General features: G+C 39.9%; 1 protein-coding gene across 1 annotated transcript in view; it reads left to right on the top strand.

Moving 5' to 3' along the window:
• LOC140158382 (uncharacterized) overlaps positions 1-8,429 on the top strand; it is a 31,044-nt gene extending 22,615 nt beyond the window's left edge. The window contains exon 5 of the mRNA XM_072181475.1: positions 3,715-8,429. Within this exon, the coding sequence (XP_072037576.1) occupies positions 3,715-8,429 (4,715 nt within the window). The remainder of the gene's footprint in view (positions 1-3,714) is intronic.
• Positions 8,430-14,873: the final 6,444 nt, after the last annotated feature.

Raw genomic sequence — 14,873 nt, 5'->3', positions numbered from 1 at the left:
TTTATTTTTTTAAAGAAATTGCGTCTTGTCATCCTGTTTTTAATTATTGCATCAAATTTTTAAATTTGATTTAAAAATCAAAGTCTGGGCCTATATGACGCTGCAAACGTTTTGCTCCCTCTCCGATCATACTCAGTGCACGGTTTACCCCAGACGGGTAACGCGATTGCGTGTGGGTTTGATTACTCATGTCTTGACACTGTGAATCTTGTACATAACTCTCTCTCTTTAAGTTTGCCGCAGATTTGGAGTCAAATGGCAATAGGGCCATAATTTACTGGTGTCCGATAAAACTACCTAATACAATAAAAGCAATTATTTGGAATTTAAGAAAGAGAGAGAGGAAAGATTAAGGTGGCATTTGGTACAAAACTTATTCCAAAGTTATTTTGAATCCACATGTTTATGTACAAAAAATTCTTGCAGATTAATTCGTTTCGCAAAAATACGGTGAAATTTGAATTAAAATTTGATCTTTGACCCCTAAACTTTGACCTTTGCGGTCACAAATATTTTTAATATATTTAGGATATCAAAAGGATCATTTCTGTGCAAGTGGCATCAGCGTACTACCGTATGTTACATGTAGCAGATATGAATTTTTGAAGATTTTTAGATTTTAACCGGAAATGACCCCTTAAACATGTTAAACCCCAAAACTGTGAACACCCTATAGACACTGGATATAGCAGATGCATATCACCGTACTATGTAATTTGTGGCAGAAGAGGCATTTTGAAGATATTTGGTTTTATACCAGAAATGACCCCTTGACCCCAAATCTGCGAATATCCTATAGACACTGTATACAGACGATGCAAATGTGCAAGTGACGTCATTGTAGGATGTAACATGTAAGAGAAGAAACATTTTGAAATTTGTCCCCAGAAGAAAGACCTTTGGGGTCATAAATATTTTCAACATGTTAAGAATGTCGTAAGAATCATTCCTTGGACCAATTTTAAAATTTAACCGTTGACCCTTAACCTTGACCTTTGGGTCATAAATATTTTTAACATCCGTCTTCCATAGGCTGAGATACAGCTACTTTTCCGTAATTTTAAACATTTTTTGCAAATTTGACGTTTTGACCTCCTTAATGACATTTGACCCCAATATAAAATAAACCTTATACACACCGCGAAAATGCATTGTTACAGTTGAAACAAAAAAAATCTACTATGCTTAGTTATGGAGATAAAAATTCTTGAAGTTATTTAGCTTAAAACCGGAAATGACGTATAAATGACCTTTGACCAAAAAATAAAAATACCGTGCATACATCGGGTAACACTAATCCATATATGAAGTTTATGTCACTCTGGTCTGGTTACATTTTGAGATATAAAAAAAATGAACATATTTGATGATTTTTGGTTTTTGACCGGAAGCGACCCCTTAATGACCTTTGACCCCAAAACTGTAGACACCCCAAAGACCCTGGTTGGTAGCAATGCATGTGTTCTAATGACAACACTCTGCTATGTAATTTGTAAAAACAGTGATTTTTGAATATTTTTAGCTTTCAGACCGGAAATGACCCCTTAATGACCTTTGACCCAAAATCGGAGAATAACTTTTGTGTACCTGTAATAGCTGATGCATATGTGTAAGTGACATCATCGTACTATGTAATTTGTGGCAGAAGAAGCATTTTGAAGATATTTGGTTTTATACCGGAAATGACCCCTTAATGACCTTTGACCCTAAATTTGTGAACATCTTATAGACACTGGATATAGCCGATGCATATGTGCAAGTGACGTCATTGTAGGATGTAACATGTACGAGAAGAAGCATTTTGAAATTTGTTGCCAGAAGAAGAAAGAAGAACTAGATCTGGTTACAGATCTGGACCTAGCCGGGGCCGGAAATGCCAGTCTAACTTAAAGTTTGACCTTTGACCGGTTATTATGGACATCTCACACCATTAAAGGTGCATCACTGTAGCATGTAGGGGCTTTATCCGTCTTCCATAGGCTAAGATACAGCCACTTTTCAGCAATTTTAAACATTTTTTTTCTTATTTGACATTTTGACCTCCTTAATGACCTTTGACCCCAATATAAAAAAACCTCATACACACCGCGAAAATGCATTGTTACAGTTTAAATTTAAAAAATCTACTATGCTTAGTTATGGAGATAAAAATTCTTGAAATTATTTAGCTTAAAACCGGAAATGACGTCTAAATGACCTTTGACCAAAAACTAAAAATACCGTGCATACATCGGGTAACACTAATGCATATATGAAGTTTATGTCACTCTGGTCTGGTTACGTTTTGAGATTTAAAAAAATGAACATATTTGATGATTTTTGGTTTTTTGACCGGAAGCGACCCCTTAATGACCTTTGACCCCAAAACTGTAGACACCCCAAAGACCCTGGTTGATAGCAATGCATGTGTGCTAATGACAACACTCTGCTATGTAATTTGTAAAAACAGTGATTTTTGAATATTTTTAGCTTTCAGACCGGAAATGACCCCTTAATGACCTTTGACCCAAAATCGGAGAATAACTTTTGTGTACCTGTAATAGCCGATGCATATGTGTAAGTGACATCATCGTACTATGTAATTTGTGGCAGAAGAAGCATTTTGAAGATATTTGGTTTTATACCGGAAATGACCCTTAATGACCTTTGACCCCAAATTTGTGAATATCCTATAGACACTGGATATAGCCGATGCATATGTGCAAGTGACGTCATTGTAGGATGTAACATGTAGGAGAAGAAGCATTTTGAAATTTGTTGCCAGAAAGAAGAAAGATCCGATAGCATCACAAGACCTAGCCGGTGTCCCGGCTAGGTAAGAAAGATCCGATAGCATCACAAGACCTAGCCGGTGTCCCGGCTAGGTAAGAACCTGTAAGAAAAAAGACACAGCCGTGACTAACGTCACGGCTGTGTAAAGAGCAAGGTTCACCAACTTGATGTGGGGAAACAAGTAAATTACAGACTTGACAGTATGCAGGGGGGAACAAACCAATTACCTGTTTGGTTCTGTTTGTCTGCTATGTCATGTATGTGCACAGTAATTTTCATCACTTCCAGTGTACTTTTGTCTAGTGCACTTTTGTATTCCCATTGATCATTATTGTTTTTGCAGGTTTAGTACTTCTGTGGGCTTTGGAACTGGTAATTTTTGACTATCGAACTTTGACTACATCTAATGCCTTATACATTTGCTGTTTTTGTCCCTCCTGCATACTGTCTAGTCTGTATTTTACTTGTTTCCCCACATCAAGTTGGTGTACCTTGCTCTTTTTCTTTCCTGTTGTTCATATTCAAGATATCCTCTTGTATCATTTATTGATCCTTGATGTGTTTTGTGTCCTCGTACGTTGGATTCACAATTACCCACTTTTTGAATATAGACCTTTTTCCCTTCTTCCCATCATGCGCTATTCCAGAGGGTATGACGTAGTCTATCAACCTCATAGATCGTGTGCATCCGATGGTCTTTGCAATAATTTTTTCTTCATATGGGCATACTGATTCCCTATATGTGGATTATCGCTATAAGGCCATGATGTTATTAATTATGTAATTATTAAAAACACGCGTGATGCAATTATAGAGCGAAGTAGAGCATCTGTGTAATTTTCCCTGGGATAGTGCATGATGGGAAGTAGGGAAAGGGTCAATAGGTACCTCTCTGGTGCCTCTCAGGAATTCCATACTCATATTTTTACCTTTGCTTTGTAGATTTTCTTTCCGAGATATCGAGCTGGAGACAGCGACTTGAGAAGAAGTACCAGCTAGACAGAAGCAAAATCAGGTTTGGTAGGGGCAGACGAGCGATAGCCGATACAGATGATATTTTTGTTGATTTAACTCTCATTGAAGAAAAGGACGAAGAACAAGGTACATGTAGTATGGCTAGTACCAGTGAAAGTCAGCCATACTTAGGCAATTCAAAGCAAGGATATGACAAACAAGGTAGCAACAGTAGGAAACTAGAATCATATGAAGACTTGTTTACAATTAAGTCTTTGAAAAAGTGTAAAACAGTAAACGGGCAGGAAAATATTGAAAAGCAGGAAAAGGTTGTGCATCACATACTGTTGCAGGGTCCCGCTGGTAGTGGTAAAACTACCTTAGTATCTAGGATTGCATATATTTGGGCTCAAGGCAAAGATGGTTCTAGTCCTGATGGTGAAAGTGAGCAAATGTCATTTTCAGAAGCAATGTATGAGAAATTCAATCTCACATTTTTCATAGAGCTTAGAAAACTAAATTCAAACGAAAGTCTCGAGCAGGTGATACAAAAACAGTTATTACCGGGCACTTCGGTTGAAAGTATCGCAAAAGCAATCGATAAGTTAGGTAAACAGTGTCTTGTAATACTTGATGGGTTTGATGAGATGCAAAAGGACTTGTATGATCATGCCCTAGAAAGCCCACTGCTCTCTGGCTGTTTTGTCATTGCGACGTCAAGGCCACATATGGTAGATGAATTCTGTCAAAGTCCAGACAAGTCAGCATATGCTCATGTACGAATATCAGGATTTTCTCCTGATAATTGTCAAATGTATATAAGAAAGTTCTTTGATAGGACTGGTCAGATAGAAATCGGGAGGAACTTGATTGAAAGAATAGAAGAAACTCCTATATTGCAGACCTTATCAGCTTTTCCTATAATCCTTGTTATGCTTTGCCTCCTTTGGGAAGACTCAAGTTCCAGAGACTCAATTGTGCCATTCCAAAGCACAACTGGTTTGTATGAGAAAGCTGTCATTTATCTCAATAAGCCATTCCAAAAGAAACAACACATGTCTCCAAGTAACATTGAGAATGTTCTCACCAACCTGGGTAAGCCTGCACTTGATGCATTGTTTGCGAATAATCTACAAATCAGAAGTGATGAATTTGACCAAGATATCTTAAACCAGTCTTTAGACATCGGGCTTACAAATGAAGAAGAAGGTGCCCTTGTGGGTGAAACATGTGCTACGTTCATTCACAAAACGTTCCAAGAATTCTGCGCGGCAAAATATTTAGCTCATTTATATCATTCTAATGTTGTGATGTTTAGATCGCAGCTTGATTTGATAACCACGGACAATTTATATGATATGGAATACGTTCTGCAGTTCTGTTGTGGTTTATGTCCGAGTGCTACCGCGCACATTCTTCGACATGCAGTTATGATGGTTACAGACAATGTTCGTAGATGGGAAGCATGGTCGTTGCCACTTTTGTTTTTGTATGAACATGAAGTATGCAACCCATCTGCTGACACTGCTGACCTACATGCTGAGTTACAGCCATTGCAAAACATCCCAGTAGAACTTGGGAACGACAAATTTCATGCTTTCCCAGCGTTTTCTTACTTGGCTCTTTGCAAACAAAATTATAGTTATCAGTGGATACAAAATGTGATATCTGTTCACATATTACATTTTAAAATCGACGCAACTACTTTAATACGGCTGCTTGGATGTTTGACATCGGTTACTGAATTGACAATAGCCGTGACAACACTAGCAGGCGAAGTTGGGGAAAGATTACCAGTATCGTGTGTTTCACTCAAAACATTCATATTGACTGGTTCAGTGAGTGCTAACACCATAATGAGGTTACTTCGTTGTATGACATCAGTTACTTCGGTGACACTCAAAGATGTTAATATCGTAGGGGAGGCTGAAGGATTGACATTGGTACTATGCGGGTCACTCCTAAACTTTGAAATATGGCCTGGTTCAGTAAGTGCAAACACAATGATGAAATTACTTGGCTGTATGCCAGCAGTTACATCTGTGACACTCAATGAGGTTGATATTGCAGGTGATGTTGATGATAGGATAACGGTATCATGCGAGTCACTCAAGGAATTCATATTGGGTGGTTCACTGAGTGCAAATGCAATGCTGAGATTACTTAGCTGTATGCCAGCTGTTACATCACTGACACTCAATGAGGTTGATATTGCAGGTGAGGCTGACAAAAGGATAACAGTGTCGTGTGACTCACTCAAAATATTCATACTTGGTGGTTCACTGAGTGCAAACACAATGGTGAGATTACTTAGTTGTATGCCATCAGTTGCATTAGTGATACTCAATGAGGTTGATATCGCAGGTGAGATCAATGAAATGACATCAGTATCATGTGAGTCACTCAAAAACTTCGAAATATGGCCTGGCTCACTGAGTGTAAGCACAATGATGAGATTACTTGGGTGTATGCCAGCAGTTACATCAGTGGTACTTGAGGTTCAGAGTGTAGGGGAGGTTGATGAAAGCATATCAGTATCATGTGGGTCACTCAAGAACCTCAAAATACGCCGTAGTTCATTGAGTGCAAATGCAATGGTGAGATTGCTTGGTTGTATGCCATCAGTTACATCAGTGACACTCAATAAGGTTGATATCGCTGGTGAAGGTATAGTCAATGAGATGACATTGGTATCACGTGAGCCACTAAAAGAACTCGCATTGAATGGTTCACTGAGTACAAACACAATGATGAGATTGCTTGGTTGTATGCCATGGATTACATCAGTGACACTTGAGGTTCAGAGTACAGGTGAGGTTGATGAAAGCATATCAGTATCGTGTCTGTCACTCAATGACCTCAAAATACGCCGTAGTTCGCTGAGTGCAAACACAATGGAGGTATTGCTTGGTTGCATGCCATCAGTTACATCAGTGACACTCCATGAGGTTGATGTCGAAGGTGAGGTCAACAAAAAGAAATCGGTATCATGTGGGTCACTCCAAAATATCGTAATATGGCCTGGATCTATGAGTGCAAACACAATGGTAAGAATGCTTTGTTGTATGCCGTCAGTTACATCAGTGGTACTTAAGGTTCAGATTACAGGCGAGGTTGATGAAAGCATATTGGTAACATGCGGGTCACTGAAAGAACTCAAAATGGATGGTTCACTGAGTGCAAACACAATGATGAGATTACTTGGTTGCATGCCACCAGTTGCATCACTGATACTTCAGGTTCAGAGTGCAGGTGAGGTTGATGAAAGCATATCAGTATTATGTGGGTCACTGAATAACCTCAAAATACGCCGTAGTTCCCTGAGTGCAAACGCAATGGTGCGATTGCTCGGTTGTATGCCATCAGTTACATCAGTGACACTCAATGAGGTTGATATCGCAGGCGAGGTCAATGAAATGAAGCCGTTATCGTGTAGGTTGCCCACAAATTTCGAAATATGGCCTGGTTCTATGAGTGCAAACACAATGATGAGGTTACTTGGCTGCATGCCATCAGTTATATCAGTGACACTCAATGAGGTCCATATCGCAGGTGAGGTTGATAATAGTATGAGAGTAGCATGTGAGTCAGTGAAGGTATTTATGATGGGTGCTTCACTGAGTGCTAACACAATTTTAAGATTGCTTGGTTGCATGCCATCAGTTATATCAGTGACACTCGATGAGGTTGATATCGCAGGTGATGTTGATAATAGTATATCTGTATCATGTGAGTCACTCAAGAAATTCATATTATGTGGTTCACTGAGTGCAAATACAATGATGAGATTACTTGGCTGTATGCCATCAGTTACATCTATGACACTCTATGGAGTTCGTATTGCAGGAGAGGCTGATAATATGATAACAGTATCATGTGAGTTACTGAGGGAATTCATACTGATTGGTTCACTGAGTACAAACACAATGTTGAGATTACTTAGCTGTATGCCAGCTGTTACATCAATGACACTCAATGTTACCGCATATGAGGCTAAAAATAGGATAACAGTATCATATGAATCACTCAAGATATTAAAACTTGGTGGTTCACTGAGTGCTAACACAATGATGAGATTGCTTGGTTGTATGCCAGCAGTTACAGCAGTGGTATTCAGTAAGGTTCGTATTGCAGGCGAAGTCAATGAATTGTCATCGGCATCATGTGGGCTACTCAAAGCACTCAAAATGGATGGCTCACTGAGTGCAAATACATTGATAAGATTACTTGGCTGTATGCCAACAGTAACATCAGTGACACTCAATACGGTTGATATTGCAGGCGAGGTTGATAGAATATCAGTATCATGTGAGTCACTCAAGGAATTCATACTAGGTGGTTCACTTAGTGCAAACACAATGATGAGATTGCTTGGTTGTATGCCAGCAGTTACATCAGTAACACTGAACGAAGTCGATATCGCTGGTGAGGTCAATGAAATGATATCGGTATCATGTATGTCACTCATAAACTTCAAAATATGGCCAGGTTTACTGAGTGGAAACACAGTGATGAGATTACTTGGTTGTATGCCATCAGTTACATCAGTGACACTGGATGAGGTTAATATCGTAGGTGAAGTCATTGAAATGACATCGGTATCATGTGGCTCACTCAAACAATTCAAAGTCGTTGGTTCAGTGAGTGCAAACACATTGACAGTTACAGTTGATCAGTTACATCAGTGGTACTTGCGGTTTTAATTACAGGCGAGGCTGATAAACACATATCGGTATCATTTAGGTCACTCCAAGAACTCAAAATGATCGGGTCACTGAGTGCAAGCACAATGATGAGATTACTGGGTTGTGTGCCGTCAATTACATCTGTGGTACTTGAGATTCAGTGTACAGATGAGGTTGATGAAAGCATATCAGTATCGTGTCGGTCACTCAATAACCTCATTATAACCCGTAGTATGCTGAATGCAAACACAATGGTGAGATTGCTTGGTTGTATGCCATCAGTTACATCAGTAACACTCAATCAAGTTGAGATCGCAGGTAGAGTCAATGAAATGACATCAATATCATGCGAGTCACTCAAAGAATTCATACTAGGTGCCTCATTGAGTGCAAACACAATGATGAGGTTACTTGGTTGTATGCCATCAGTTACATCAGTGACACTCAATGAGGTCGATATCGGTGGTGAGGTTAATGAAAGAACATCGGTATTGTGCGTATCTCTCAATAACCTCAATATATGGCGTAGTTCACTGAGTGCAAACATGCTGCTAAGATTACTTGAATGTATGCCATTAGTTGTATTAGTAACACTACAAGATGTTAATATCGCAGGAGAGGCTGATAGAAGTATATCGGTATCATGTGGGTCACTCACTAACTTCGAAATATGGCTTGGTTCACTGAGTGCAAACACAATGATGAGATTACTTGGCTGTATGCCATCAGTAGTAGCAGTGACACTCCAAGATGTTGATATCAAAGGAGAAGCTGACAGAAGTATATTGGTATCATGTGGGTCACTCACTAACTTCGAAATATGGCCTGGTTCACTGAGTGCAAACACAATGATGAGATTACTTGGGTGTATGCCATTAGTTACATCAGTGACACTCAATGAGGCTGATATCACAGGAGAGGCTGACGAAATTACATCGACATTATGTGGATCTGTCGATAACCTCAATATATGGCGTAGTTCAATGAATGCAAACACGATGTTAAGATTACTTGGTTGTATGACATCAGTTACATCAGTGACACTCCAAGATGTTGACATGTCAGGAGAAGCTGACGGAAGTACATCGGTATCATGTGGGTCACTAATCAACTTCAGAATATGGCCTGGTTCACTGAGTGCAAACACAATGATGAGATTACTTGGCTGCATGCCATCAGTTACATCAGTGACACTCAAAGAGGTTGATATCACAGGAGAGGCTGACAATAGGATAACGGTATCATGCGAGTCACTCAAGGAATTCATACTGGGTGGCTCAATGAGTGCAAACACAGTGATGAGAATACTTGGCTGTATGCCATCAGTTGCATCATTGACACTCATTAAGGTTGATATCGCAGGTGAAGTCAATGAAAGGATATCGGTATCGTGTGAGTCACTCAAGGAATTCCTAATGGGTGGGTCACTGAGTGTACACACAATGATGAGGCTTCTTGGTTGTATGCCATCAGTTACATCAGTGACACTAAAAGAGGCTACTATCGCAGGTGATTTTGATGGCAGAACATCGGTATTGTGTGGATTTCTCGCTAACCTCAACATACGGTGTAGTTCACTGAGTGCAAACACGATGTTAAGATTACTGGGTTGTATGCCATCAGTTACATCAGTGACACTCCAAGATGTTGATATCACAGGAGAGGCTGATGGAAGTATATCGGTATCATGTGGGTCACTCAAAAAATTCAAAATATGCACTGGCACACTGATTACAAGCACAATGATGAGTTTACTTGGTTGCATGCCATCGGTTACATCAGTTACACTCGATGAGGTTAACATCGCAGGTGAAGTTGATGATAGGCAAACAACATGTGAGTCACTCAAGAAATTCATACTAGGAGGTTCACTGAGTGCAAACACAATGATGAGATTTCTTGGTTGTATGCCAGCAGTTGCATCAGTGACATTTAATGAGGTAGAAATCGCAGGTGAAGTTGACGACAGAACATCAGTAGATCATGGAACTTTAGAAAATCTCAAAATACCGGGTAGTTCAGTGAGTGCAAACATGATGTTAAGATCACTCCAAGATGTTGATATGTCAAGAGAGACTGAAAGAAGTATATCGGTATCATGTGGGTCACTCATAAACTTCAAAATATGGCTTGGTTCACTGAGTGCAAACACAATGATGAGATTACTTGGCTGCATGCCATCAGTTACATCAGTGACACTCGATGAGGTTGATATCACAGGAGAGGCTGACAATAGGATAACGGTATCATGCGAGTCACTCAAGGAATTCATACTGGGTGGCTCAATGAGTGCAAACACAGTGATGAGATTACTTGGCTGTATGCCATCAGTTGCATCAGTGACACTAGAAGAGGTTGATATCACAGGAGAGGTTGACAACAGGATAACGGTATCATGCGAGTCACTCAAGGCATTTATACTGGGTGGCTCAATGAGTGCAAGTACAATGATGAGATTACTTGGTTGCATGCCATCAGTTACATCATTGATACTTAAGGTTCAGAGTACAGGTGAGGTTAATGAAAGCATATTGGTATCATATAACCTCAATAACCTCAACATAACCCGTAGTTCGCTGAGTGCAAACGAGATGCTGAGATTGCTTAGTTATGTACCATCAGTTACATCAATGACACTCAGTAAGGTTAATATCGTGGGTGAAGTCGATGAATTGACATTGGTATCATGTGGAGTGCTCAATAGCTTCAAAATATGGACTGGTTCACTGAGTGCAAACACAATGATAAGATTACTTGGCTGCATGCCATCAGTTACATCAGTGACACTCAATGAGGTTGATATCACAGGAGAGGCTGACAATAGGATAACGGTATCATGTGAGTCACTCAAGAAATTCATACTGAGTGGTTCATTGAGCGCAAACACAATGATACGATTGCTTGGTTGCATGCCATCAGTTACATCAGTGACACTTGAGGTTCAGATTACTGGAGAGATAGATGAAAGCATATCAGTATTATGTGGGTCACTTAAAATAGTGAAAATGAGTGGTTCATTGAGTGCAAACACAATGATGAGATTGCTTGGTTGCATGTCTTCAGTTACATCAGTGACGCTTGAAGTTGATATCGCAGGTGAGGTTGATGATAGGATATCAGTATCTTGTGAGTCACTAGAGGAATTCATACTAGGTGGTTCACTGAGTGCAAACACAATGATCAGATTTCTTGGTTGCATGCCACCAGTTACATCAGTGGTATTAGAGGCTCAGAGTGTTGGTGCAGTTGATGAAAGCATATTGGTATCATGTATGTCAGTAAATAAGCTCAATATACGACGTAGTTCCCTGTGTGCAAACGCAATGGTGAGATTGCTTGGTTGCATGCCATCAGTTATATCAGTAACACTCAATGAGGTAGATATCACAGGTGAGGTCGATGAAATGACATCGGTATTATGTGGGTCACTCACAAACTTCGAAATATGCCCTGGTTCTATGAGTGCAAACACAATGATGAGATTGCTTGGCTGTATGCCGTTAGTTACAACAGTGACACTCAATGAGGTTGATATCGCCGGTGAGGTCAGTGAAATGATATCAGTATGTTGTGGGTCACTAAAAGAACTCAATTTGGATGGTTCACTGAGCGCAAACACAATAATAAGATTACTTGGTTGCATGCCATCAGTTACATCAGTGATACTTCAGGTTCAGAGTGTAGGGGAGGTTGATGAAAGCATATCAGTATCATGTGGGTCACTCAATAACCTCAAAATACATCGTAGTTCAATGACTGCAAACGCACTGATGAGATTGCTTAGTTGTATGTCACCAATTACATCAGTGACACTCAATAAGGTTGATATCGCAGGTGAAGGTGAAGTCAATGAAACGACATTGATAGGATCCAAAGAACTCCAAATGGATTGTTCACTGAGCGCAAAGACAATGATAAGATTACTTTATTGTATGCCATTAGTTACATCAGTGGTACTTGAGGTTCAGAGTGTAGGTGAGGTTGATGAAAGCATATCAGTATCATGTGGATCACTCAAGAACCTCAAAATACGCGGTAGTTCACTGAGTGCAAACGCAATGGTCAGATTGCTTGGTTGTATGCCATCAGTTATATTAGTGACACTCGATGAGGTTGATATTACAGGTGAAGTCAATGAAATGACATCGGTATCATGTGGGTCTCTTACAAACTTCGAAATATGCCCTGGTTCTATGAGTGCAAACACAATGATGAGATTACTTGGCTGTGTGCCATCGGTTACATCAGTGACACTCAATGAGGTTGATATCGCAGGTGAAGTTGATATTAGAACAACAGTACTGTGTCGGTCACTCAAGGAATTCACACTGGGCGCTTCACTGAGTGCAAACACAATGATGAGATTACTTAGTTGTATGCCAGCAGTTACATCAGTAGCACTTGCAGTTGATGTCGCAGGTGAGGTTGATGAACGCATATCAGTATCATGTGGGTTACTCAAAGAATTCCAAGTATATGGTTCAATGGATGCAAACACAATTGTGCGATTGCTTGGTTGTATGCCATCAGTTACGTCAGTGACACTCTATGAGGCAGATATTACAGGCAGAGTCAATGAAATGACATCGGTATCATGTGGGTCACTCACATACTTCGAAATATGTTATGGTTCTATCAGTACAAACACGCTGTTGAGATTGCTTGATTATATGCCAGTAGTTTCAACAATTACAATCAATGAGATCGATATCACAGGTGAGGTCGATGAAATGACATCAGCATATTGTGGGTCACTAAAAGAACTTAAATTGGATGGTTCACTGAGTGCAAACTCAATGATGAGATTACTTGGTTGTATGCCATCAGTCATATCAGTGATAATTGAGGTTAATATTACAGGTGAGGTTGATGAAAGCATATCAGTATCATGTGAGTCACTCAAGAAATTCATATTATGTGGTTCACTGAGTCCAAACACAATGATGAGATTACTTGGTTGCATGCCATCAGTTACATCAGTGACACTTGAGGTTCAGAGTACAGGTGAGGTTGATGAAAGCATATCAGTATCATGTGGGTCACTCATTAATCTCACAATACACGGTAGTTCACTGAGTGCAAACACAATGGTAAGATTGCTTGGTTGCATGCCATCAGTTACATCAGTGACTTTCCATGAAGTCGATATCATAGGTGAAGTCAATGAAATGACATCGGTATCATGTGGGTTGCTCAAAAACTTCAAGATATGGTTTGGTACTCTGAGTGCAAACACAATGATGAAGTTTCTTGGACGTATGCCATCAGTTACAAGAGTAACACTCAATAACGTTCTTATCGCAGATGAATCAGTATCCTGTGTGTCACTCAAAGAACTCCAAATGGATGGTTCACTGAGTGCAAACACAATGATGAGATTACTTGACTGTATGCCATCAGTAACATCAGTTACACTCGATGAGGTTGATATATCAGGTGAGGTTGATGATAAGATAGCAGTATCATGTGAGTCACTCAATGACCTCAAATTACGCCGTAGTTCACTGAGTCTTAACGCACTGATGAGATTACTTGGTTGTATGCCGTTAGTGACATCAGTGACAATCAATGAGGTTGATATCGCAGGTGAGGTTGATAACTGCATAATGGTATCATGTGAGTCACTCAAAGAATTCACACTAGGGGGTTCATTGAGCGCAAACACAATGATGAGACTTCTCGGTTGTATGCCATCAGTAACATCAGTGATACTTGAGGTTCAGAGTACAGGTGAGGTTGATGAAAGCATATCAGTATCATGTAGGTCACTCACTAACCTCAAACTACGCCGTAGTTCACTCAGAGCGAACGCAGTAGTGAAACTAATTGGTTGTATGCCATTAGTTACATCAGTTATAATCAGCAAGGTTGATATTGCAGGTGAGGTTGATGAATGTAAACCAGTATCATGTGACTCACTCGAGGAATTCACATTGGGCGGTATCGATTCACTGAGTGCAAATACAGTGGTAAAACTTCTTGCTTGTATGCCATCAGTTACATCTGTGAGGCTCGATGTACTTGATATCGCAGGTGAGGTTGATAATACGATAACAGTATCATGTAAGTCACTCAAGGAATTCATACTAGATGGTTCACTGAGTGCAAACACAATGCTGAGATTTCTTGGTTGCATGCCATCAGTTACATCAGTGATACTTGAGGTGAAGATTATAGGCGACGTCGATGAAAGCCTAGCGGTAGTATGCGGGTCACTCAAAAAACTCAAAATTGATGGTTCACTGAGTGCAAACACAATGTTGAGATTGCTTGGTTGTATGCCATCAGTTACATCAGTGACACTCAATGAGGTTGATATCGTAGGGGAGGCTGATGAAAGCATAACGGTATGATCTACTGACGGAATTTACACTAGGTGTTGGAAGTTCATTGAGTGCAAACACAATGATGAGATTGCTTGGTTGTATGCCATCAGTTACATCCGTGACATTGAATGAGGTT

The sequence above is a fragment of the Amphiura filiformis genome, chromosome 8, assembly GCF_039555335.1.
Source record: "Amphiura filiformis chromosome 8, Afil_fr2py, whole genome shotgun sequence".
NCBI classification, from domain to species: Eukaryota; Metazoa; Echinodermata; class Ophiuroidea; order Amphilepidida; family Amphiuridae; genus Amphiura; species Amphiura filiformis.
This window is presented reverse-complemented; position numbering and strand designations above follow the sequence as displayed.